Source organism: Phaseolus vulgaris, chromosome 9 (assembly GCF_051622355.1).
Source record: "Phaseolus vulgaris cultivar YP4 chromosome 9, ASM5162235v1, whole genome shotgun sequence".
Lineage (NCBI taxonomy): Eukaryota > Viridiplantae > Streptophyta > Magnoliopsida > Fabales > Fabaceae > Phaseolus > Phaseolus vulgaris.
This window is the reverse complement of record NC_143506.1, coordinates 37,710,692-37,738,507: the sequence shown is the minus strand read 5'-3', so window position 1 is coordinate 37,738,507 and position 27,816 is coordinate 37,710,692. Positions and strand designations below refer to the sequence as shown.

Genomic DNA, 27,816 nt, shown 5'->3' with positions numbered 1-27,816 from the left:
TCCTTTTGCAGAATATTTCTTAAAAATATTCTAACTTTCATTGAACTATATATCTTCTAACTACCAATAGGTCATAACTTGTGTGGTAAAAAGAGGAAAATGAAGCTTTCATGCAATTAGCATCACATGGAAGTTAATATGTACATACAAGAAATCAACAAATCATGAGGCACTTTGAAGAGGGTCAAATTTTACGTCAAACACCTCATTAAATAATAAATAAATTTAAAGATAAATATAACTAATTATTATATTAACTAAATTATATATTAATTTAGAGACTACAAAATTATTCATATCGAAAGTAGTTTTTATTATTAATAAAAATTTATAAAATAATTTCCTAAATTTTAGTGATTAATATTTTAAATTTTAAATTGAAAGACTAATAGAGACTAATTTAGAATATAAAGTAGTAAGTAACTAAAATCTTGATAACTGATTGTTAAGATACCAATTTAAAAATCATTTAATAAATTTTGATTAATAAAAACTACTTTCAATACCAATAATTTTTTTAGTTTATAAAATGATCTCTAATTTATTCAAATAGTAAATCATTATTTTAGTCTCTAAAATTAATTTGTATTTAATGATTTTCTTGCCGTGAAAGACTCATATACTAAGGGTGACAAATTAGGGCGAGTCGTACAGGCCAGCCTGTGGTCCACTGAAAAAAACAGGGCAGGTTGCTTATTTCAACCCGCTGGTCCGCTTAGGCCCGCCTCACATAACTCGCAACCCACGCGGGCCAAGTGCGGGACGGGATGACCCGCATAACTTTAAAATGTAAAAAAAAATTGCACCTTCATATTTGTAGCATCATATTTCACACTCTGAAAATTTTAATAACATCTTATTACGTATGTCTTATAAAAATAATATTATGAGACCATTTGCCTAATGCATCTAAACAATAAAAATTTAAAATTTTTATTTAAAAAAATATTTTTTAAAAAAATATTTCTCATGCGGGCTGGCCCTAACCCGCAGGCCAACCTGACCTACATTTTGCGGGCTAAATACGAAACGAGTCTATGCAGAGCGGGACAACCCACGTTACAACCTTGTTCATATACCTCCATATTTGCAAGTTGTGGTGAGTTATGCTATCTTAATTGAGGGTGATCTAGTTGTACTATTATAGTATTATTACTTTTCAATGCTAACGAGAAATGAAGAGACAAAAAATTGATTGCCATAATCTTGGCATAGACTTGGACTTGATAGAAAACGTTAGCAAGAAGGATGCAATGGCTTAGAACACAATGCATGTGTTTCTAAAGTTTTCTCATCACCTTTCTTGTGTCATATTATCATTAAGTTTCTCAAGGTAGAAGCAACGAATCAATCCATGTAACAGATCAATGAACAAATATGTCTTCTTCAAACATCATCACAAGTTGAATGTGGCCAATTCATAGAATAATCAATTCTTAATGTTAGGGATGACTTGATTTCCCTCAAAAAGGGTTTAGTTTAATTTGAATAGTTAGTTCTAAGTCTACGCAACTATATTGTATATAATAATATGAAGTTAATGAGGCCGCAAGCAAAGAATTTGTAGATGGAATGACATTTGAGAATAATTTACAGATATCTTTGATTCAAATTCAAGCTGAAAAACAAACAAGACAAAAATAAGGCATTATGATAATATGATGATTAAGAACTACGCTAACCATTCTTTTTCAAATCGGACTTCGACTCATTGGTGCCATATGCCAGATTAATAACTAATATGATGGTTCCATAAAAAATTGCTTCTTCTCAAAACTCATCAGTCAATTCAAATTTGGAGTAGAAAATCTATTTGAATTGATATTTATTTATAAATTTAATTTAAAATAAATGAAAATATTATTAACATAACGTATATTTTTAACAAAAGTAAATAAATTATTTTACCAATTATTATTATTATTATATTATATATATATGAAATAATTTAGTTTTTTCGAAGTCATAATTTAGCTATTTATATTAATTTACAATTTTTATATCTAACTTTTTATAATTTCAATTTTTTACCTGTACTTGAGTAAATAGAAGAATATAGAATATTTAGTAACCAGTCAATTAATTGTAACTGGTATGCTGTATATAATAAATAAGATGGCCATCAATGAAATATCTTATATTTTATAGTAATATTTGTTCTTTTGTGCTAAAACTAGAAGATTTAGGTTAAATGATTTTTTTGTTATTATTATGATCATTTCTTTTAATTTATTCAAATTATTTTCGCTACTTCGAAGTTCTCAATTTGACTATTTTTTAAGAAATTAATATAGCTTTTTTTGACAAATTACATTAACTATTTTTCATAAAAAAATAGAATAAATCAAAGCAATTCAAAATGAGAGGATAAAATTGAAAAAATGTTAATAGTAGACCAAACAGTAAACCAGAGGAAACGTGATACCGGGTGATTTCAAAATCGAACCTTCCCGTGTCAATTTTTACGACTTTATCACCTAAAAATTATACTTGTTTTAATATACTTATAATTTAAAAGATAAAACCATAATTTGTCAAAAACAAAGTAAAACCAAATCAAAACTTGTGAACACTTTAGAAAAAGGAAAGTAAGCACAATTTTCTAACGACTACATAAAAAAAGGTTAATTTATTTCCATTTAATTGCATATCACAATTTGAACCACCCGAACAGAACATTAGGCATGGAAACTTTCTATAATATCAATTCAATAAAAACGTTGTTTTAAAATAAATATTGATATTTGCCAGACTGAATATTCACTTATAATTTGTTATTTCCTCGCTTAAAATCCCAGTTTCAGGCTTAGCTTATGGCAGCCTTGGGAGAACTTGAACCAAAAAAATACGAAAAACAAATAAAAAATAAGCTAAGAGCTGATAGAATACATTACTCCCTCCATCCACCAAGATGATCAACATTGCTTTGTAAAACAGGTTTACACGGCAAAGGTAGAAAAAATAATGATTTAACTAAACATAGGATGATGTAACAAAATAACCCATAAATATTTAATCACTTGTCAATCGTTCTTCTGGTGTACACTCCTTTAGCATTATAAAATACTCTTAAAGGATGTGTTCATTGCCCTATGACATTTAGAAATAACAACTTACAGGGATTTAAGAATCCAAAAAACTATGAATTCAAAATGAATCCCTGTGGGTCTAGGCCATTCAACCCAACGTGAAAATCTGTTGAATTGTAGGCTGTAATTGCGATCTTCCATGACAACAACTGTGGCCTCAACAGCTTCATACGCTTTGTTCAGTTTGTCATCCATTACAGGGGAAAAAACAAAAGTTTAATAAAATTCTATCCAACATGAGTTCATCCGTCCACCACAGACTTAAATGAAACATGAAGGGGAAAAATTACTGAAGACACTTTCCTTTTAATATCCATAAATGTTGCAACAGGCTACCTGCAGATAAATCTTTCCTAAAGGATTATTAGTGAGACATTTAAATGGATTAACACATGTATGAAGGACAACCGAGCAATCTAATTACGACCACAACTAACAGTTTTAATCTTTTATTTAATCAATCTTAAATATCAAAGCACAAGAAAACCAAATTTCAGAGTCAGGAGCTACTATTGATAAGCATCAGCTTAAGCAATGATATGTCATTTGGAGAGAATAAAACCCAATTCTTAATTCTGCTCTGCAGTTACATGGTGCAAAATGGAGACACACCACCATAAAAATGTTGGAAAAGAAATTGTTGGCAACAAGCCTGATTATTAAAGTATATGTTAAAAGAAATAAAGATGAGCGCAAAGAACTGAAAGGAACAGCCTCTATTAGTAAGACCTCTTCTAACTATAGTAGCAGAGGTTGGAGATATAGAGAGGGTTGTGTATTAAGACAAGTTGATTTAGCATTGTATATTACTTTCTTTCAATCAATCTATGGATTTTGAATTGGTATCTATCAAATATCTACTAAAAATTCTTTCGTATCCAAAATTTAAGGAGGAAAAATGTAATAAGGAGGCTTAGGTCGTTTTTTATGGTAATGTTAAAGGATATTTGAATTGAAATATAATAATATGCGGTTATTACCTGTACAGGACACAGAACACAACAAAGATCATTCAGCTTCCCAGAAGAACTCTCTGGGGATCAAGTTGTCCACTGCAATAACTAGAGGGAACAGCTGAAAGCTCTAACCTTCCTTTCCATTCTTCTCCAGGTTTCAAAGTGATAGGCTTCTCAATAGCAGCAGCCTCTACACAGAGCATATGCTTGTACTCATCATCACCAAAATCAGCCATGGCCTTTGCTTTCTTATCCCAAGGATTCCACACCACTGCACAGATTAATAATAAATGTAACTTTAAGAAAAAACATAAGGCAGAGACAGTCACTATAATGTGAACATAGAGGCATCACAACTCATTGGTAATGAAGGCATGTGTAAATATCTACTTGGTTCAGACTTGTTGACTTTGACAGTTTGCACCAATAAGCTATCAATTCCATGCTTATGATTCTTCCAAGTTCATTACTACTGGCTTAAAATGTCTTGCATGACTAGATTACAAATGTGTTCCAAGTTAAATTTGGAAAATGTCATGGCCAGCTTAAATCAAGTTTCTAGCAAAAGTCACTATCACCATATTGTTACACGTTATACCTTACAGTCTTACGTGAAGATTTTAGACATGAAAATTAGAAGAGATATATTTTACAACATTATACCTCATTCCGTTCTTGATCATATATACACATATATGAAGCACAATTTTGAATTAAAAAATAGAATTACAAATAATGGAAGTTCCAATCAGTACACTTATGAGTAACACAATTTCTATATAAGATGGACTTAATAATACACACCAGCATCAGGAAGGCCATCTTTACGCACAACGAATGTTCTCTTCTTTTCATGGTCAATAATTGCAATCTTTGTGGGAGTGCTCAGATATATCTTGTCAACCTATCATATCAAACAGAAGAACCATTTTATAGTCAACACAATCCATGAAACATCAATATATGAGAATTGGCCACATGATGTGGCTGGCATAGGTCAACTAATACTAGAAACCAGGTACAACCATATACAAACCAGATCAGGTACGTGTTTTTCTTTCTTTTGCTCCTTTTTCCAATTTTATTTTTTGTAAAAATGTGTTTCTTACATAAATGGGTTGGGTAACCCAGATACAGAATGGGTGACAGCATCAGCCAGAAAATATTTTGTAATTCCACCACCTCTATTACAGCATGTTAAAGAATGAAAAGGAGGAAAAGAAATAAAAGATAAGCAAAAAAATAAAAAATAAATAAAACAGGAATGAGGGGAAAAGAAAAAAAAAAGCTTAGGATAGGGATTGGGATGAAGAAAAAGAAACTGACTGATTGTTTCTGTGAATGATGAACAATACAGTTTTACATCTTTTCATCCTTCCACATGTGCGCATGTACTCGCACAAGTTGCCAAATCAAAAACATTGTTCAAAAAATGTGATAGCCCACTTTTGGCATGAATTCAATACTAGAAAAATATTTAAACTGATAAAAAAAAATTTAAAAAAAAACATCTTTAAGAACTATAAATTGTTTGAATGTTCTATAGAACTGAGTGCTGCTGCTGAGTCTATCAATTTTTTTTCAATTAAAATAGAAACTGGTCTTTTAAGTTTTACCTAGAGTGTTTTTATATTAAAAGTAAAGAAATATATTTATTTATTTCAATAATTCAATTTACGGAAATAAATCCAAATTGTACACTTAATATCAGTGTCTTGCTTCCTAAAACAAAAAAAAACAAGGGAAAAAGCGATCATACTTCTGATTCAAACGTTAAAGCATCCCCCTGTTCAGTAAAGCGCTCCTTGTTCTGTAAATTATCAAGATAATCCAGGGTCTCCAATCCCTCCACTCGAACTTCACTGAATTCATCAAAATAAACAAGATGTTAATCCATTTTTAATTATAATAACAAAAAATAACATAGAGAAGACCCAAGAAAATACAATCAGAAAAAAAGTCAGTTGAATTAGAATTCAAATTAAAGAAAAGAAAAACATAAGTAGATTTTTTATAAATACAACAAAAATTCTAATTTCACCAACCAAAGGATGAGAAACTTAACTAAGTATCAAACAGATATATTTCAGCATACACAACATTTTGGTCATGTACATATGCACCAAAAGTTAACTTGGATAGTGTGATAACATTTGCATACTGAAAATTTCATACAGGTAATGACAATAGCTTATTATTTTACACTGGGATACTGAAAATGCATATATCCATACTCTATCATCATATACTAATAGCAATATACCAACAGTTGAGATTGTAGAAGTTTGAACGGCCAAGCATTTTCACATTCCAGCATAAATCTTGGCAACACAACAACCAAATATTTTTAGGTTCATGTGGGGTTCATTACATGGGTCAAAACCAATAGTGCCATTGGACTCTCAAAATCTGAATTTCCAGTAAAACAGTTTATAACGTGTATTTTAATGGCTTCTCCTCTAATTTTATTATGCATTCCTCTACCCCCATTTAAGAAACAAACCAAGCTATACACTTCCACCCATGCCAAGCGCCCACAACAGTGCTTTTTTATCTATTTCTATCATAAATGCACCTGATTTGTAATGAAGAACTTCAGAATAAGTAACTTTAAGTAATTCAATATAATAAACAGACTTAATTATGTTTTTGGTCCCAAAATATGTTTCATCTTTTCTTTTGGTCTCTAATAAATATTTTATTAACACTTGGTCCCTAAAAAAAACATGTTGCATTTCATATTTGCCGTTACATTGTTTTTATTAACTTAGACACTTCACCATTAGAAAACATGTTATAATATATTTTTAAGGGACCAAAACAGAAATCCAAAAATATTTTAGCAACCATTTAAAATAGCCAAAAAATTTCAAGGACAAAATACAAAAGAAAATCTGGCCAAAATCAACAAAAAATTTAAGAGGTAGCAAAATAAAAAGCCAAACATATTCCAGGAATCAAAAACACATTTAAACCTATTAATTATATTGATAACTACCAGAAGCCACAATCTTTGTTACAAAATTCACCAATTAATGATAACATAATAAATCCATTACAAAAATTGTGAAATGTCATCACTGAAGTAGACAAATAAGTTTGCAAGTAAACAGTAGCAAGTTGTTAAATTTGACAACAGTGTTAACTTATAAATGAAAAACAGAATATTATCACTAAACTGTGATAAAGTGTGAAAAAATGATATTGCACTAACCTTATGTCTGATACAGAGAAATATGTATGATATGCAAAGGTGAATGAAAATGGTTTTCCCTCGGTGTTTGTGTTCCTGATCCGTGATGTCAACATCAGATCTCCTCCTGGTCCCAAAGCTATCCTAAGACGGTATTCAAAGCTACAAACAAACAGCAAGGTATATAAAAACATAAGGAAATAATATAACCAATCCAAACAACGAGATTATGAATGAGGTTTAATAAAAAAAGGTAGTTGAAAAGTAAACATAGACAACATATGTTTAATACCAGTGAGGCCAGTTTTTTGAGTCTTCTTCAGAGGGCTTAAGTATCAAATCAACAAAGGCTTTGCTCAACGTATTTGTTGGAAATGGAGGAGGATCATCGTCAATGGTCCACAAACGATTTCTAGCAAATCCATGTTGGTCAAGGGTGCCAAGGCCTCCAAACTGAAAACAGAGAGCAATTTTCCATGTTCATGTCACCTTGAATGATATGATAATAACACAGTATTTTTGAAAAGCCATTTTCAAATTAGATGATATTCAGAAATAGATAGTAGAAATTTGAATTACTGGATTTTAATTTATTATTGATCTATTATTTATTTATGATTTGCAGATTGAGTTTGATCAAAAGAGTAATAAAATCCAGAAAGAAAATGGACTTTTAAATATAAATTACTCTTTTGGTATTTTATTTACAGAAGTGGTGTTAATCAGAATAGCAGTTAACACGCCACAGGGGATTTCCACCCAGCATGCATGATCAACCACGTTCAAATATGGTTAATTTTATCCAAAAACTGAGCAAGAGTAAATGAATATGATTGTATACAAGTATGATGCCTCACAAGCAAATAATAGTGTTGTGAGATTATTCAAATGTCTAATGATGATTAACTTTTCCTCCCAAATGGCTCTAAGAGTAAACAAATGTGTGTATAAAATCATCAATTTTAGCATTAAGTAGTTAATAGTAGTACTATGAGATTATGAAATGTCAGAAGTGGATATCTTTAAAAAGGTATTAATTAATTTAAGAACGACAGTCCTTAAGTTTTAAGAGTATTGTGAACCATTAACATTTCACCTCTCATCCCTCTTCTTCCTTTCTCCACTATTTTACCTCTTCTAAAAATGCATTACGATGACAAAAAACAATAATGAAAAGCAAAATTATGTAAGAAGTACATACTTGAGGAAAGCAAATTGGAATCCCTCCACGAATTGCCTTTGGAGGCTTGAATACAGCCTGCATAAGGAACAAATTAACAGTAAATAATATGATCATAGTTTCTCTAATCAACACAAACGCTCAACTAGAAAGTATTTAAAACCAGAGTGAGAAGGACAAAATAATTTGCTTAATATGATTTAAAGCTATTGAAGCAAAGATCAATATAACACGGAGTTCCAACATTTTATATAGTAGATTATAATCAGGATAGAAATTCACATATTTCCCAACCAAGTTCGAGAAACTAAATCCACCTCAAAATCAGAAAGGTTTGGAAATTAATATGCCATAAAAACAAATCAATATCATGAACCGCAGAAAGCTCCTACAGTTATGAGAAGTCAAGTTATTACTTCGGATCACTCAATGTACAGACACATTCAAAGGATAACAAAACTTAGCAAACCAATCCAGATCTATAACACAAATTCGTATTCTATCTACTCCATTCCGTCATTACAGCACATAATGGGGGGAAAAAACACAAAACTATAACACGACGAAATTAATGAACTAACAACAAGATATGAAATTAATGAACTAACAACAACAGATGAAACACAAACACGTTCCATCACACTTAACACACACACACCTTACTACTGAGAAAAAGCAATTCCTCGCCGTGGTCGTTCTTCCATGACGTCACGTGAGCACCGTACAGATACACCTGAATTAAGATCGAAAAGCAAACGTCAGAATCAGACAGAGCGAGAAACCGACACAATCGGTTTTTCTTCATCATTCCGTTAATTCTACGCTTTACATAATCGAAAACCAGTGCTGAAAACCAGATCAAGCCTCATAAGCTAATTAACCGCGATAACAGTCCACAAAAACCTAAAACACCAGATCCGAATAAATTCTCACGAGATCAGCACTTCGCGGAGCAAAACCGCAAATGAGAAGCGGCGAATGCGAAGCAAAAGTGGAAAACAACGAACGGAATCAGATCAAGGAAGAAAAAGGAGAGATGCATTTTGAGAGGAATGATAAGCGATTACCTCGGCGGAGGAGCCACGCGATTCGCGGAGGAGAACCTTGTCGTGGCCATTGACTCCTTTGCAGAACTCAACGTACGGAGAAGAAGAAGGTGCAGAGGTTTTTTCCTTTTCGCCACTCATGATAACAATAACAATAATAATAATAATAATGTTAATGATAGAACCTAAAAGCGGTGCCTATTGATGCTTCGCTCTGTCGATTCTGAGTATATATACTAACAGAACAAACTCGTAAACTCTCTTGATTTCAGGAATTTTGGATCGCGCGTTCTCAACTTCACCGCCACTTCTCAGAGGCGAAGCTACGCTTTTTTGTTTCGTTTCTCGGACACTCCCCCGAGATCCTCTCTCATTGTGTGTACGTGCAACCACACCTCAAAACTTTGTTTTAAAGTAAATAAATAAAACTAAACTTAAACTCCACACAATTTACAATTTCAATATAAATGCTTTTTTTCTTAATTTTATAATTATCTTGTTTTTTATTGCCTGTTTATTTATATTACTTGTTACTATTTTCATAAATTCATTTACTTTTAGGATAAGTATTTTCAAGTTGCACCAATAATTATGTATATTATAGTTAAAAACCATTTTATACTATTAAATTTATGCGTATTTATTTTAGACTTTATACTCAATTTTACTTATTTCTCAAAAAAAAATTGTGTTGATGTAAATATTTATGTAAAAGAATTGTTTTGGTTTCTATAAATAATATAGTTGTTCTTACACGAGTTGAAAATAAGACATCTCTTTTAACAGTTACAATTGACTAGTCTTCGATTTCGATCTTTGATCTCGGTCTAAGATAGATTATTTGCAAAAGGCATCTGACACTCAAATCATAAATCGGGATTTGATGGTGGATGTATTAACTACACTAATAAATACGTAAGTTTACATTAAGTGAAATGCATATCAAATATAGCATCATAATGGATCTCTAATTTTATACATGACCTCTAATTATGGACATGCATTAGGTCGATTCCTTGAATTAATTTTGATTTTAGAGTAACATTTCTTAACATAATTGTGTCAATCATATTATATTGAGATAGTGTTTTGTTAAGTTTGAGAATCACTTCAATCATGTTGACACGTTAACAATGTAGTTAAATCCTCACCACTTATGTAATAATAGTTTAGTTAGAGATGTAAGTTTGAGAATCACTTCAACAATGTAGCTAAATCCTAATCAACCACTCATGTAATAATAGTTTAGTTAGAGATGTAATTAGTTGACGTAGGTTAAAATGATTAACGTGTATTACTAAAATTACATAAATAATTAACATGATCGACAATAAGACCTAACAATATGATATTATTAAAAAATATTATATAATTGCTACTTTACGAATTAGTTTTTATGATTTAACGTGAAAAAGTTTTCAGTTTTAATCTTTATATTACTTTTATTAATATGAAATTTTCTACGTAGTCATACCCTTCTTTAATTTTGATGAGAAATGATTCACATAATCAAAACTAGTCTTGTATCGACCTATCAATAATAATATAGTAAACAAATAAATATATACACAAAAGTAGTTTTACTTTTAGTGTCCACACTTTGTTTTTTCTTGATTTAGCAACTTGCAAACTTTACTTTCTATATTTAACTTGCATCTTATCCTTAATATGTACATATTTTTCTTCCTTTTCCTCTTTTGTATACCTATATCAGAATGAAAATAACAAAATATAGAAAATTTGAAATGTTTAATAATATAAGATTAAAAATAAAGAATTATCAAAAAAATTGAAATGTTTGATTATAAAATATGCTGCTTTAATTAAAAATAAATAAAAATAAAAAATTTAGAATTTTATAATAGTGATTACATTATTTAAGATGGGAGAATTTCAAAGTTTACTTAAAATATAAGAATTTGTAAATTCTTCTTAATCTCAAATTTATGTATTTTTTGTATTATCTTTTTAATCGAATTTTAATTAAAACATCGTTGGCTTGATTAATAAGACTACAACATTGTTAGCTTAGTCGAAATTTTAGTATCATAATTTTAATATTATTTATTGATAAACGTTAATGAAGATTTTTTAAACTAAAGTTATATTTTATATTTTTTCACTAACATCTTATAGATTATTTTAATATTGATGTACATCAAAGTTAATTCAAGTTATTTCCTAATGAACCTTGGTTAAAGTTTTCTTTGTCGATATTAGCTGTGTTTCCTACTTGATGTAAAAGCATTTACTTTTTTAAATTTATGATGTTGAATTTTATTTTCACTTAATCTTATTTTTCTCACCAGAATGACAATTTTTAATAATCATCAATTAATACTTTTTTTTAGATTACTATTAGTTAGTTGAAATTTTCTTGATTAATATTAAATAAATTATTTATTTTTAAATATAAACTGTATATTCAAGTGACACTTACTTCTTAATAAATAAATTAATTAATTAAATATGTGAGTTTAATAAATGCTCATGAGAGAAACTAATAACGAATATCAAAGAGTTTTCTTTTTATCAGCAACAATAAATAAATAAATATGAAACACTTTATGAATGAATTATACAACTTACAAAAAAACTAACTAAAGTACTCTAAAGCCTATCAAACTACTTTAACAAAAATTTTCAAAACCATAAACTAGCAAGCTAAAACCAAAACTAATTCGAGTTTAAGCAATTCATAGATTGAAGACACCAATTTAAAATATCCAAGAGTTGAAATATATCAATATTCAAAGTAAGAATAGATTTACCATACATAAGTTTAATAAGTAAACTTTTTTTTATAAAAGTTTTCATATTAATCATCACTATGAAATTTTACATCTTAGTTGGACTGACATTCCAAACAATAACAATTATTTGTCACTAATTAATACGTAAATTTAAAATAAAATATATTATGAGAAAAATATATCATTTGAAATTAAGGGATATCTCTCACATCCACTAAATTTATGACCATGTCTCTATATCATCAAAGCAACTACATCCTTTAATAACCCTATCTTCCAAAGGTCACCTCTTCCTTACAAGGAATAATTCTATCTAACTAATATTAATGACACACGGGTTCAAATATAGATCTCAAAATATAATCTTATTTTTTTATATCTATTTAAAAAATTTATTTTATTTTATAATTGACCTTCAAATACAAAAATATAATTTAAAATAGAATTTCTAAAAATATTAAAATAGGTATGTTAATTGCTAGAGTGTTTCTTCCTACCTCTACATTTTTTCTTCCTGCACCCCTACCTTCTTCAAAATACCCAAATTACTTTGAAAAGTTTTAGATGATTCCAAAATAGGAGTGTTTCATAAACAAAATGTGTTTTTAAAATAGAAAATTTAAAAGATAAAAAAATCATTATAGAATCTCTTTTCTAGAATATATGTTTTAACTTCCAAAATGGAAAATTAAGAATTTATAAAATGTGTTCCAGAAAATATCTTATGAAAACATTTGAGACAAAATAATTTGAAAGTCATTTTTAAGAGTCGAAAAACTATTTTTTTTTTAAAAAAAGGGGTTTTATGGAGAAATTTGTTGAAGCGCAAAAAAAACACCCTAATTAGAAAGTGAACCAAACTGCTCCCAACAACTCCAAAAGTAAATTATATCTTCCTGTACCTCCATAGTTTCTCCTACACCCATAACTTAGGCAAAAGACTATTTTATTTTTGAAAGATACATTCTGAATCCCACAATCCAAAATGTATTTTTTATTTACATCTCCTCAAATTATATAATTCCAAAGATATTTATGAATTCAGAAATATCTTCTAAAACAATTTGAAAAAAAATCCTTTAAAAAGTACATTATAGGTTCCAGAATCCAAAAGTATTCTCAAATCTAAAAATATTTTTCAGATTCTCTAATCCAAAAATACATTATAAATTTAATAATTCAATATATATATATATATTATTTTATAAAAAAAACTCATTCTGGGTTATTCGAAAAGTATTTCTAACTTGGAAATAATATGGAAGTCCGAAATATAAAACATGAATAAAATAAATGATATTTTAAGTATTTTAAGAAGTATTTATGAAGAAACAACCCCAAAAAGTATTTTGCAGTGTTGAAATCAACAAATTTCAGCTCCAACAAATATTTATAGTGAACGAGAGACAGACGCTCAAAACCTCATCCGTGTTCTCTTTTCTTTTCAAAACGCATATAAATATGACTTCCAGAATTGAATTTCTTGAAGTCAATTTTGTTGTTTTTTATTTCTGGAATCTAATTTTATACAGAATAAAAGCAAACTGAAGCATAAAAGCGGTACTGGAATCAAATTTGATAATAAAAATGAGGAAGGGTGTAAATAGCAAAAAGGGAAAGTTAATGCTCCAACAAATATTTGGTCAAGTAATTTTCTCTGTGGGTTTGAGTTTCCTTTTAATTAAGTCTGTCGTAAGATTAGTCTAAGTGGGGAATTTAGATTAGTTGCAGGAAATCATAGTTTCCCTAACGGTGAGGAATAATGAGATTCAACATCAAGTCAATAGCTACTATAATACCAAATAAATTGACAATGTTAGTTAACTTGTTACATGTATGTGTATGAGCAAATCTGGCTGTGCAATTGACAATAAAGAATCACACTTTATTTCCAAAACAAATTACGAGTTCACTGATTGTTACACTCACTGTACACACTTCATCCTCAATATCAATACAACCTACGTAGACCGCATTTTGCAACCCAAATTGCTTTACCAAACCAATTTAAATTAAAAAATTAAATGAAGACTAGCATGAGACCCCAAAAATAATAAAAATAAAAGCAAACTCACAAACAAACTCTGGCCTATAAAATTAATGCCACACAGCTAACTCAACAAAGAAATAACCCTAAACATTCAAACCATTGGAAAGAGGTGGGAGAGAGGTGGAAAATCTCTTAGTTTCTCTTCATGAAAAGTTTCTAGGGAGCAGATGCAGCTATGCTAAAAAAAATACTGATCCAGTCCCCTTTTACTTCCTCATTGCAAAACAGAGCAGCACCCTTGAGATCTAACACACACTACAAGAAGTAAACATAAAAATGTCAACGAAGGAAAGAATAACTAAAATTTTATAATAAAAAATTCTTCTACCTGCAACTTAAACTGCAGGGAGCTGACAGAAGGCTGGGTAAACTTTCAAGAATCAGAACAACTGAAGGGCCATTTTGAGTTTGTTTTGTTTCCATTTGGGCAACTTGTAAAAGGCATCCTTGGACATCCCAAATTTCTCTTTGAACTCCGCAGATGATAGATAAGTCTGTATACATCATACAGCAGATAAATGAAATAGAAAATAATTTTAAATTGCAACTACAAAGAATGGAAGTAAACAACAAAAGGATGAAAAACAAGTAGAAAAGAGATTTTATAGCCAGATAATCCTGTATACCTCTCGCTTAGTCACATCAATACTTGTTATAGGATCTGTGCTTGTTATTTTAAGGCGTTCAAATGGATAAATCACAAGACCTTCCTCATCTTCAACTTCATTCTCTTTCACATCTTCCTGTATGGTAAGAGATTCAACTCTGGTGCTCACAGAATTCTCCTTGTCAATTTTATCAGGGTTTGATTTTGGCATTACTGGACTCACTTCACATTGCAACAGCCAAAAATAAATAAAGCATATTTTTAAGTAAATTAAAACACTAAAAGCATTACTCAAAGCAGGAGAGGGAGAGGAACGTTCAATTATCTCATCTGTTGTTTACCTTTAAGTGACCGAGGTATCATAGTTTCTCGTGCTGAAGGTGGCTGTTCAAAAGAAGAACTAAGTGCAGCTATGGCTGCAGATTTTGGTGCCAGTATTGCAGAATCTGGTGTCACAGATTTTGGATAGAGCTTTCTAACTACTGGAGGCGGGGTTGAAAGGTTCCTAGCATTAGGATTCTCGAAAGTAGCTGCCAGAGCATTAAAGGCTGGAGACCTGCCCCTTACACGAACACGATCAGGACTGACAGACATGCTGCGGGATGAACGTTGGGATTTATCTGGCACACTACTTGACCTTCCCCCATAAGATACCGGTGTTCTACGTTTGGGTTTCTGAAATATACCAGGTGTTCAACAACCAAAAAGAAAAAAATGCAAAACAGAAACAAAATAGACTGAAGTATTTTTTCCTCCAAAGTAGCAAGGCAGAGCAGATTAAAAGATCAAGTACATCAGTATGATCAGAGGTTAAAATGTAAACAAGTAGTTACAACTTACATCTATATCATGAAATAATTAGATTTGAAACCCACTCAACTCAAGCTTGTATCGGTTACTTAATCAAGGATCAGAATACACATGCCCTAAGATTAATATAATGTTTTATTTTCTCAAGCATGTGTCGCTCAACTGGGACTGACTGAATCTTTCATTTCAAAACTTGGGGGCGATATTGATATCAGACGATTGACCCACCCAATCATTAATAAAATCACTTTTCCTTCCCTAAACAAGTAGATATGCATAGAATTATAATTAATTTTAGGATAGGAGATAATTAGCTGCAGAAATGGAACAGTTTTTTATAATATAATTTTTTCTGTTCCTTTTTATAGTGGAACTATTAGAACATTTATGACCACCCAACGTATTTAATATATTTATATAATAAGCACTGAATATGCATAATGACTACATTATATGTTACAACATTTTCCACACAACCCAAATTAGCAGCAGTAATTATGGATCCTTAAAATTGAATGTGTTATTGTCCCAATATTTACATAAAAAAGGGGTCACGACAAATGTATTTTAAGTTGAATCGGAATATCATTCCCTGTATTTCTAACAAGAAAATAATACTAAAAATGAATAAATATTTTAAGCAAGGAACATTTATTTAGTGATTGTAAGAAGGGAGGGAGAAAATGCCTTACATCCAAAAGTGGAGCACCCCCACTTTTCACAAGCGTAAGCTTCCTTTGAAATGAGTTTCCCAGCATCTGCAAAGTAAAAGGAATTGCCAAGAGTCAGGATTTTAAAACGACCAGTAGTCATATGAATATTATATTGAGAACTTACTGAAGATTTTGCAGAATCCCATTTAAAGAAGCGCGTGAAAAAAGGTGGCTCACTCCCTTCCATGATAACATATATTGGAGCTACACGAGATAATTTTTCTAGAAGAAAATCATGCTCAAGAAATTTCTGTTCAAAATTAAAAAGAAGTCAATATAAATTTGCACGTAACTTTAAAAATTCTAATATGATGATAAACAATGTGATGCTTAAGACACAAGAATGCTTAAGCAAAACCTAACGATTTTCTAATGATACAGAAATGTCATAGGACCTAAATAAACATTAATCTGACTGAAAATACATAACAAAGTCTTCAAAACACTATCCACTAAATTATACTAGCATGTTGATGGCTTCTAGTAAAACCAGCCATACCTCGCCAATTGTTAGAGCCTGCATTCTACTTTTGGAGTCAACCTGCTGTCCAACCCAAACAAAGATTTCCAAATGACAATCCAAGATGAAAATGTCTTCTGTCATCAAATCATCCTGGGAGAAATTGTATACCTCTGTCACCTGAAAATATTGCTTCAGATTAATGCATTGCAGCAGAAAAGAATCCAAGTAATTTATCTTAATAAGCAGCATAGCCCACTGGAGTAAATTAACCCTAAAGATTTCATGAATGTGCTTCTAATATAAGCCAAGGTATAAAAAAAGTGTTCCATAGCTCATTGGCTACACTCCGACGGCAATCTTCGCCCAAACACACTCTCTAAAGGAAATGTGAACCACTTTGCAGTGATCAAGCATATGTTCTAGGTCCCTAACACTTGGTATTTAAGTCGGTTAGTAGTATCTGTTCTATTTTGCTGCTCAAGTGCTCATTATACAACAAGTAATGTAAGTTTGACTTCGAATTACATTTGCTGCTATGTCATAAATACATGTCAAAACAGACATCTAATTTACTGTAATAGCACATTATAAACTAGTTTGGTGACCTGTGCAATGCATGGGCTTATCAATAAAGAGCTTGAACAGCAAGGAATGCATAAGAATTATTGTAGAGGAAAGAGAAAAGTCAAACAAAATGGACACGTGACAGATGAAGATAAGAGAGAGGTCAAGGAGCAAGGCTTGAATATGAGGACAGACAAAGAGATTGAGGATGAGAGGTCACTAGGAAGATAGTCAATGAACTTCGGGTGGCTTACAGGCTTAGGCCTTGTAGAAGAGATAGTTCACTGCTTTGCCAATATCCGTCCTTGTTTTATTCTCATACTTGTCTTTACATTTTCTTCTTCAATTCTTACTATTGTAACAGTAGCAGTGCTCCCCCAATTTTCATACTGATCATTCATTGATATCCTCACTAATCACTTTCCTCCCTCACAGTTTTTCTACAGTAATGTTGGATTATGTGTCATTCAAACTGTATTTTATCCCTGTATTGGGTCTTCTCGCTTACATTTTCCAACACTATCAGGCTGATCAAACTAGCATCTATTTTAATAGAAATAATGTGTCACTTGTGTTTATAAAAATTGTCACTAAGCTTTTACTCATTAGACAAGCCACCAGACATGTTATAAATAATATATTTTTTGAGGCAAGATGTGAAGTTCTGGTTTAATGCACCTACATAAATTCCAAAATCATGTATGCAGAAACAGGAGCTTAAGATCAGTGGCTATACTCACCTTTAAATTCCCTGCACATTGCTCAGTCAGGTAGTGGAAGAAAACCATCATAAGCAAGTCAGCTCTTTGCCTTCAGATGCGGGACGGGAAACACATATATCAGTTTAGCAAGCAAAAAACTATCTCTTACCTTTAGAAAAGTGACAAGAAAATAGGTGAGGATCACTTTCAGCCTCTCTAAGGATCTTTTGACTGGGATATTCTGATTTTCCTCCTAACAAATCCCAAAACTGTTCAGATTCGGAACCTTCCCTCTGTGGTTTGGATTGTAAATTTGGCTGCAGAAATTGGTAGCCTATATGAGAACCAGATAAACAGATAAAAAAAATATAATTGATGTGAAGGTAAATTACACTCTCCTCCCTTCAAAAATGCCACAATTACACCATCGCCCTCTCTAATATTGAAAGCTACACTCTCTTTCCTTAACAGATGAAATTTGCTACATTGTAGTCCATTTTAAGGTAAACAAACCCTATAGTGAAAGTGAGAAACTACAAACAAGCCTCCTAGGGACATATTTCCTCTATGAAACTTTTAATGTCACTAGTAACTAATTTAAAACATCCTATAATTGGTTTCGGATCTTCAGAAGATGAAGTGAAATTTAAAACATTTCTCAGCTTTGAAACTAAACCTAAAATCAGCATTTCATCCTTCAAAGTCTTGAAGTTGAAAGATCAGAAACTAATTGCCAACGAGGTTGAGAATCACAAAGAGATAAAAAGTTGTCCTTAAGAAGCTCCTTTAAATCAAAATAGATTGAAGTGAGATGCGTATTAATCCCCTAGGAAAGGAAATTACAATTTTATAAAATAGAGTGAACTGCAATGTAATTAAGCATTTATAATTATTTATAGATATATAATCTAGATATTTCTAATTATATAGGTTCTGCTCCTTACTTCTATAATTATAACATATATAGCTTATGTAAATAACAAACCTTTATCAAATCCAGCATCCTCTCAACAAGTTCCTGGTCTTCTGCAGTTGTAGAATTTCCAGACCAAGTAAAGACAGCTGGCCCATTATGAAGTATGTAACAGTAAGAGGAATTCAAGGAAGACGCAACCTGATTTACATAAGAATATGAAAAAAGAATAAATTAATAACATAAATAAATTTGTACATTCAAAAGTGTATTGCTCAATACAAAATGAGTGCATAGGCATATATAGCACTACTACAAAGAGAAATCAGGGCATACTGGTTCAACTTGTATAGCTTGCATATTATCTGGTCCAGAGCCTTGGATGCGGAATAATGCAACACCATTCTCATCGTATGTCTCATCAGGAATTTCTTTTCCAGCAATGTAAGTCTTGTATCCTTCACCAAGCCCACCCTAATGATTAAAGGAAAGAAGAGTAAAATGGTCAGTACTTCACACAAACTCACTAACGAGTAATTCAGTTCCCAAAGGAAAGAAGAGTGAAATGAACCTTAAAAACAATTAAGCTTTGGAGGATAGAATAAAATTGGACTGGTTCATTGCCTTCATATATACGAGCCTGCAGTCAATTAGACATGCATAATATCAGTAAGGACAAATATATATCTGATAACTGAAAAGGACCATTTCCATAAAATTACCTGGCAAGCAAGAAACTTCATTGACTCAACCATTTTGCTTGCTAATGAGTTAGCTGAAGCTTGTTCTTCCTGTTTTTGACTAAAAGAGCTTGTAAACAATGCAGGCAATAGATTCACAATACTCCAAAGACAAATTTATAGCAAGAATGAAACAAATTCTTTTATGCATAGTCCTAGAACAGTTATCAGTGCTGCAAATAGTATAATCATATTTATAAAATATAGGTTAAATTAATCTGCTGGCTCCAATACTCTATGAGAATTATTTTGATAGGTTCCTGTCTAGGACTAACCCTCATAAAAGCTAGTGATGTTAACATTTCTAGAAGTACCTACGATTTAAAATAACAAATGACGCCTAAAATTTTGAAAACTATTTTCAACAGGACCACTGAAAACAATCTGTTGTTAGGTTCCTACAAAGATTCAAATTGAAAGAATAGACAATATATGGACCCAATTATATTTTGAACTATAGGTACCTATGTAAGAATACCCTAAACATAAAGGGGCATGCAGATTAATTTAACTGTTACTGTATTCTTCAGCTACAGTCTACATGTGAACAATTTGCCATTGGATTATTTGTTGCATATAAGTGGAACTGGAATCAAATAATAAATATTTTACCTCAACACTATTCTTTCCAATCCACGTTCCAATAAGACAATCTTCTTTATCCTCTCCAGGATATGTATACTGAAAGATGTAGCAATCTCCACTATAAAATTTTGACTGATCAGAAGCTTGAAGAATAATCTTTTCCTGGCCCTTCACACGCCAAACCTGCGCAGTTAGAGTAAAACTATTGTCAACAAACAGAAGCAAAAAAGCAACATTTAGAATTGTATCACAACCTCTCCAGCCTGATAAAGAGAAGTATAAAGGAACCCTAATCCGCGAGTAGAATAACGAACCCTAATCATGGTGTTTTGTTTATTTTCTTTTCACACACGAAACTACAATCAATGGTGTCATTTTTGTTTTAAAAAAATAGCCCTCTGAACTCGCAAGCTCAATTGCAAGCTCGTGAGTTCGGTCGAGCTTACTCAGTTCACGGCAAGCCTACCAATCCTGCTCCAAAAACGAGGTTCCTTACAATTTAACTTGGGCAATGGGTATAGGAACATAAACTAGTACGTTTTTACATGTTAACACCCAATTTTGATAACCATGCATATACACTCTAATTTGCATAGGAAGTGGTATGCTTCCAATTCTACACTAAATCCTTTTCATAATTCTAAATTCACTTTTACAGAGGATATCAAGCAGTTACTTATTTAGTTCAATATGAATTCCATGTAATCAAAGTTTAACATATCCCAGATGTATGATAGAATGCAGCTCTTTTGTACTAAAACACTGGGTATTCTGCTTCTCTTCTAGATTAGAGACCGTGCTTTCAAGGATCTCACATTAGTTCTAATAAATTCTCACATTAGCAGATATCGATTAAACAAGATATAAAACCATTAAGAAACTGATCAAAGTAAAGTTACATCAAGAAATATCAGTTTTGAGAGAAGATTTGTAACTAGCACAGTACCTGCAAATGCCCTGTGCAATCAATGTGGGGTTGAGGTTCTTCCCTCACTGGATCAGCTTTCAACAAACCCTTCACATTTACTCCTTGGCGTTTTAGAAGAGCTACAAAGTCAAAAGTAATAAGCATGGGGAAAAATTGAAATATATTCTTTTTAACATTATCAATGATGTTGCTGATGACAAAATTTATTATAATAAAAATCACTTTAGACACAATAAGTGTTTTTTTATCGGCAAAGAATGAATAAAATAAATAGGGGTATTTAAGGGATACCTCAACCCTTATAAAAAAAAACTATTTCTCAGAGCTCCCAGGACATCAAGCATCATATAGATCTTACAACAGATCCCCTCAAAACATTAACTCTACTACTACAAAATATCCGTAGAGCTTGGAGCAAAAACTCTGGACCAGACAATAGCTAACTATTGTCTTACAATAAATGCTACACTGAATTATAACAACAATACTGCTATTCAGCCAACTAATTTACCAGCGGAGGACCTGCAATCCCAGACCCTTTAATTGCAAACTCAGCACACTTCAAACCAACTATATTGCATTTTATCTATAGTTAAAGTTAATAGCTGTAACATAACATTATTTAACACTTACCCGCTACCTTGCCACGACCATCTTCAGATACTGTTACATCAGCCGTCTGTGGCCAAGAATCAAATTTGGACCTGAACATCACTGTTTCAAATCCTTCTATCACACGAATTATTTGGGGTTTCAGTTTATCAATGCCGCTGGCTAACTCCTGTTTTCGGGTCAAATGTAACAATAATCAAAACTTCCACCAAAACTAAAACTTATAGCAAATGTTAAATGATACTAAGAAAGAAATGTGTTACATCTGCAACTCCACTTGCACTTTTTCTTTCATCAAGAGAAGTATTTCTACCCATCCAGACAAACACTTCAAACCCACAATCAAGTATATAGCATTTATTTGTGTCTAGTAATTCCCTTTTCAAAGAATCAGCCTCCACAGGTTCTGCCTGTCCCTTTTCAATACTGCAAAATTGATAATTTCATCAAAAATAGATTTTAAGAAACCAGATAGATTCCATCAGTGTACTGTCAAAATAATCAATTTAACAAATTCTCAGTATTATCTCCTTTTTTTTTATCAGCAATACTCAGTATTATCTCCTTTAGACCAAAAGAGTTGTAGATTTGCAAGTATTAATGAATATGGTTTCACAAATCACAAATGAATTAAAAACAAGGGTAAATTCTTCTTTGACCCATCAACCTTGTGCCACATGTGGACGAACTAAACCTTAAAGGCAGAAAAAATATGTATGACCTCATATTTATGTGTGTAAAACCACTTGCATCAAGAAAACCATCAAAAGATCATAGGAATCAGGAAATGTCACGTGAGTATATCTTACAGCAATAAAACAAGTTTAAACCTCAAGCAATACCAAAAAGCTGAAAACTAACCAGGTTTTTCCTTCAAACTGTTAAGATTTTCATTTAATCGTTGTTTACTAGAAGCTAAAAAATGTTTTAATGGGTATCCTCTGCAAGTCACTTGTCATTTCAGCTTACTTTTTAAAAGTTTACTTGACATCAGGGTTTTACAGTCAAAGTGTGAAATACGGGGAGTCTCATTTGAAGGAGAGGAAGGGGGCGTTCCATTTACACCTTTTCAAACTCTAAGATGCTAAAAATTAAAGGGTGTAACAAAAAAATTACCCTAAAACAATGGGGGAAGGGGAAGACTAAATAACATGTAAACACATCAATGATTTTCATCCAAATGATATTTTAACTAAAAAACAATGGAACAGACTGGAAGTGCAAACAAAAACCAAATTATTAGGGATAAAACAGAAATAACATATTACCAGAGCAGCTTCAGAGGGCGAGAATCAGTAGCCTTATCATCATCACCAGCTGTTTTTCTTGGAAGAGGAGCAAATCCCCCAAAGAAACCCCAGAATTCCCCAGTTTCAGGATCAGCCATCAACTTTCCATCCTCTGCATAAAAGTGCAGATATAGATATTCAATTCATAATAATCAGTAATAACCTTTAAATTTTAAAGCAACAAAATATATTTGTTCACTTACCAACAGCAGCTACATCACATTTTCCATCATGATAGGTATCCTTAATATACTGTACAACTTCCAAAGCTTTAGCCCTTTCTTGAATTGATGAATTGGAACCATTAAATTGGAAAACTTTTGATTCGGTATCCAGAACAAAAATATCATCATGATTCAGTGAGGCTCTAGCAAATGGAACCTATAACCAACATAAATTGTTACTCAACATGGAGAAAACAATGTCTATATATGCATGCATCTCATTCGATGCGGACAAAGACAAACAACACTTAAACCTCAATGGCAAAGGAATAATCTGAAACTTACCTCTTTGACATGTACAACATGTTTTCCTCTGCATACAAACAACCGTGTCTTATGCTTTTCAGCTTCAGGATGTTTGAAACCAGAAGCAACTCCACCTTCTTGAGGGATAATACATGGTTTGAAATAAGACAAGAACTTTTCAGTTTCATGGCCTTGCACTTCACGATACTGAACAGCACGTCCTCCAAGAGCTGCATCCAGCTCAACTGTTTTGATGGCTGCAACACCAGCTTCATCCTGTTTTAAAGTTAGAATCATTAGGTAACACGCATTATGCATATAAAATTAAAACTAGTTTTTAACCACAAAAGTGGGGAAACAAAATTAAATATATATGAGATATATATTATATTATATATAAAAAAACGTTACCTGACTAGTGTCTTTACCAAGCCAGTAATGGATGTCATGGCGCATAGCACCACTTTTTGATGCAGTTGTCTGCAAACAAAGTGTCAGAAACAAAATAATATTCATACTAGTGAAAAAACTTAATCATATACAATGCAACTTTTTTATGCAGTTATCTACAAAGTATCAGAAATAAAATAATACTCATACTAGTGAAAAACTGTTTCATATACAATGCAGTATGCACAAGCAACTTACGCAATGTAGCCAAATAAGTTCTACTAAAGAATATGAAGAGATTTGAATCAAAGACCTCGTACAATCTTTCTAGCACATGGGAAAGACGCCAACAATACCTTTTAACTGAATCATGCTCACATACAATTAAGAGGAAATAATATATTTTGTAAAGGGGCATAATTTTATTTTTAATTTGAGAAAACATGGTGCACCAAAACTGAAAGATATATAAAAGCTCCATAGACCATAATCAATATTTTCCAAAGAAAAATGAAGACGGAATTGATCCACTTGCCATTACATACCAATATTGTGTTTGCCATGCCCCCAACAATTGCTTTTAAATTATGATGTTCATACAATATGATAATAAACAGAAATAGTAACTTCGTGAAACAGAATATACCAACATAAGGATACTATTGCATGAATGAATAAGCAATTTCAAAATGGCTAACCTTTAAGATCACATAGGAGTCTCCAGTGAAAAATTTCCCATAAGAGGACTTTGGAACAGGAACTGGATTAAAATTCTCAATACGCCATATCTCAAGTCCACTGTACATGGTTAAGGAAAATAATGCACTGGGTACAGATCAAACATCAAAGTATCAAATTAAAAAAAAAAACATGGCATAACCAAATGAAGAAGAAACCTCGAACAAATCTTCTACATAAGAAAATTTGATAAATAGTGAAAAGTACAATATGTAATCAAGAAGCAGGATACGCCTTTTGTCCAGCTCCCTGGAAAGCTGGATCCAGATCCCTCATGGAAACTGCCATAATATTCTTCTATAGCTAGAGTAAATATTGCACAGAATTTCCCTGAAAAGAAACCATAAATAATGTAATGACTGGTTAGAAAAGGGAGATCAAGTATTAATTTTCCGAATCTCTGACAATAGAGGATGAAAAAGGAACTGCAAATGCTTCCCCAAACAATTTCAACAAAGAAATTCTGGCACTACGACTACTTTATTCAAACAGTAGAGATATTTCTCAGGAATTAGAATAGGTTATACACAAGGTCAGCACCATTATTTATAGTTTGCTAGCGATAAGCAATAAAAGGGAAAGAGCAGGCAAGGCAAATTGTAGCTGTTCGATATTTTGTTCCCTCTACCATTTGGATTTCCAACTAAATAAAGAGCTTATTTACCTAAATTCATGTTCACAAGTTAAGAAGGATGTATCACAACGAAAAAAAGAAGAAAAGGTACACATTCTTAAGCATGTCACTGTCAGCAACTACACGCTCACTCATGGTTGTTCACAAGCACGTAAAGAAATTGCACTTTCAATAAATACAAATGCCTTCTCATAGAAGTTTCTTAAAAACAGACAAAAGAATAACAGAAAACTGCATCCTGTGTCACCATGTCCGTCCAGCATACCTATCTAATACCGCTAAATATTATGGTAGCCATCAATTGATACAAGTTTAAGTTATGTGATTCGTACACGAAGAAAACACACACATCCTCACTTTTGCAACCAACACAGCCTTTGCACTGCACTGACCAAAATTTCACTAATTCGTGGAGTTGCCATTGGAAGGAAACCCCGTCACGTGTCAATAGCAATTCTACTATTCTGAAAGAATTGCCTAATAATATCAAATCAGAAAACACAGAGAGAGAAAGAGGTGAAAGGAGCTAATATCCACCATTCAATCTTATATGAAATAAATTAATAAAAATCAATTTCGATCATCCAAATAACAATGAAGGGTCAAGATTAACTCGTCTAACTATCCCTCTCCCTAATAAAATATATAAAACCACATAGGATAACTTATCCAACGTCAAAGCAGCTTCAGAAACAAAGGCATCCAACGTAGAATTTTGTCAAAACAAGAGAAAGAAACCAAAATCCCGAAACTCTCCTCTAGACGACACACCCCACCGCATCCGCGTGCCACGAAATGCACACACCCATTCGCAAAAAAAGCCACCGTATAACAGTAACAAAAAGCACAAAGAAACTACCCGTATACCTAGGTAGTAACTGAAACGTATACCAAAAAACAATACGCCACAGTATCACTTGACTGATCCCGAAAACTCAACTACGCTAAAAACACTCAAACACTTCCCTGCGATGTCGTTCCATTCCCCAAAATCTCGAACATCAATATCTATGAATAATTTGCCAAATAATTATAATAATTAAATAAATAAACACACACACGCGCAGACAGGCAGGCATACAAATTCTTCGGCATCCGAAAAACAAGAAAAACCGCAAAATCCGATTCAGGAAAATCAAGTCCAATCGCACTTCAGACCAATCAAGAACAGATCGAAATTCGAGAATAAAAATTAAACACAAAAAACTGCCACTGAAAACGGATTCAAAGAGCTTCGTACCTGGAGAAAGAAGAAGCGGAGATACAGCAGCAATCGATTTTGTCGTTACCAAAAAAAAAACAAAAAAAAAAAACACGACCTCGAGCTGAGAAAACCGGAATCGCGAAATTTAAAAAATAATTTAAAAAAAAAGTGAATGAATCGGAATGAATAGGAGGCACAGATCCAATGAGAGGCGCAGAAGCGGAGGGTTTTAGCGGCTGCGGAAAACGGGAGGAAAAGGAAGGTGGCGGAAAGTGAGAAGAGGAAAGTGGGGACTGAAGAAGAAGAAGAAGAAAGAAGAGAAAGAGAAATTTAGAGAGAGAAAGAATATTTAGGGGGAAAAGAAACGAAGTTGAAGAAAAAATCAAAAAAGCGAACAAATGAGGTGTGTGTGAGAAAGAGAGAGAGAGAGAGAAAGCGAGGGAATGATGAAATGCCAGGCGTGCTTATCACTAACGGCAACATAACCCCAACCCCACACTACACCACACACATGAACTGTAAAACTGCGTTTTTAATATTTTCTTTTCAGAATCCGAATTAAATAATAAATTAATTAATAATTTCCTCTTTTTTAATTATTTTTTGCTTTCTGTTCCTCATAATTACTTTGTGGGACACCAATGGTGAAGGGAAAAAAAAAACAAGTTATTGCAATGGTGATTGTTGTCTTTGCCGCTGCTTCCCACACAGTTCGAGCTTCAGGTGCCACTTTGTCGCGGTTTTGGCTCTTAGAACGCGATTTTCAGAAGCTGCGGTTAAATCCAATCTCTTAAATGAGAAGTTCAAGTTAAACAGGACACTTTGCACTGTTACGTATGAAGTTATGAGGGTTACGCGACTAAACACTATATTTAGTAAATGAGTTTAATCATTGGGTCTTCTTTATCATTTTTATTTAAAAAGATCATTGTACTTGTAATTGTTATGTCAATGGGACATAAATGAAAACCTAATAATTGGTCCATAAATAAAAACAACCGTGTGAATGCAGGTTGTAGTTGGCGACCGAAACGTTAAATCATGTATTGTTTATTTACTACCGTTGATTCGTGATTATGTGTTGTTTTGGAGTGAGTTTTTTCCATTATGTAGGATATATATTGTTGAAGTATCTAATTCAAAATAATATTTTTACGACACTATCGTAGAACATGTATTAGTGAAGTG

At 32.1% G+C, this 27,816-nt stretch overlaps 2 protein-coding genes across 5 annotated transcripts; both read right to left on the bottom strand.

The window, feature by feature from the left end:
- Positions 1–2,990: 2,990 nt before the first annotated feature.
- On the bottom strand, positions 2,991–9,919 carry LOC137821389 (putative glucose-6-phosphate 1-epimerase). Of its 3 annotated transcripts, none has more exons than XM_068625955.2 (9): positions 9,486–9,919; positions 9,077–9,151; positions 8,440–8,496; positions 7,531–7,691; positions 7,260–7,400; positions 5,805–5,907; positions 4,850–4,949; positions 4,070–4,316; positions 2,991–3,442 (listed from the first exon to the last, which is right to left on the bottom strand). In XM_068625955.2, the coding sequence occupies exons 1-8, from the start codon at positions 9,603–9,605 to the stop codon at positions 4,102–4,104; spliced, it is 972 nt and encodes a 323-aa protein (XP_068482056.2). In that variant the 5' UTR covers positions 9,606–9,919; the 3' UTR covers positions 2,991–3,442; positions 4,070–4,101. The 3 variants fall into 3 exon arrangements, with proteins under 3 accessions (XP_068482056.2, XP_068482057.2, XP_068482059.2); XM_068625956.2 differs by having other exon boundaries at positions 2,991–3,437; XM_068625958.2 differs by having other exon boundaries at positions 2,991–3,425.
- A 4,162-nt stretch (positions 9,920–14,081) lies between these two features.
- On the bottom strand, positions 14,082–27,135 carry LOC137821387 (villin-4). Of its 2 annotated transcripts, XM_068625952.2 has the most exons (24): positions 26,665–27,135; positions 25,023–25,120; positions 24,751–24,850; positions 24,074–24,142; positions 23,702–23,938; positions 23,396–23,573; positions 23,172–23,304; positions 22,167–22,329; positions 21,925–22,072; positions 21,310–21,410; positions 20,391–20,546; positions 19,761–19,829; positions 19,610–19,678; positions 19,375–19,512; positions 19,111–19,239; positions 18,295–18,442; positions 18,165–18,175; positions 16,897–17,037; positions 16,522–16,647; positions 16,377–16,442; positions 15,216–15,549; positions 14,894–15,096; positions 14,596–14,761; positions 14,082–14,522 (listed from the first exon to the last, which is right to left on the bottom strand). In XM_068625952.2, the coding sequence occupies exons 2-23, from the start codon at positions 25,076–25,078 to the stop codon at positions 14,648–14,650; spliced, it is 2,889 nt and encodes a 962-aa protein (XP_068482053.2). In that variant the 5' UTR covers positions 25,079–25,120; positions 26,665–27,135; the 3' UTR covers positions 14,082–14,522; positions 14,596–14,647. The 2 variants fall into 2 exon arrangements, with proteins under 2 accessions (XP_068482053.2, XP_090150880.1); XM_090294754.1 differs by lacking the exons at positions 25,023–25,120; positions 26,665–27,135 and having other exon boundaries at positions 19,761–19,839; positions 24,751–24,789.
- Between the last annotated feature and the right edge of the window lie 681 nt (positions 27,136–27,816).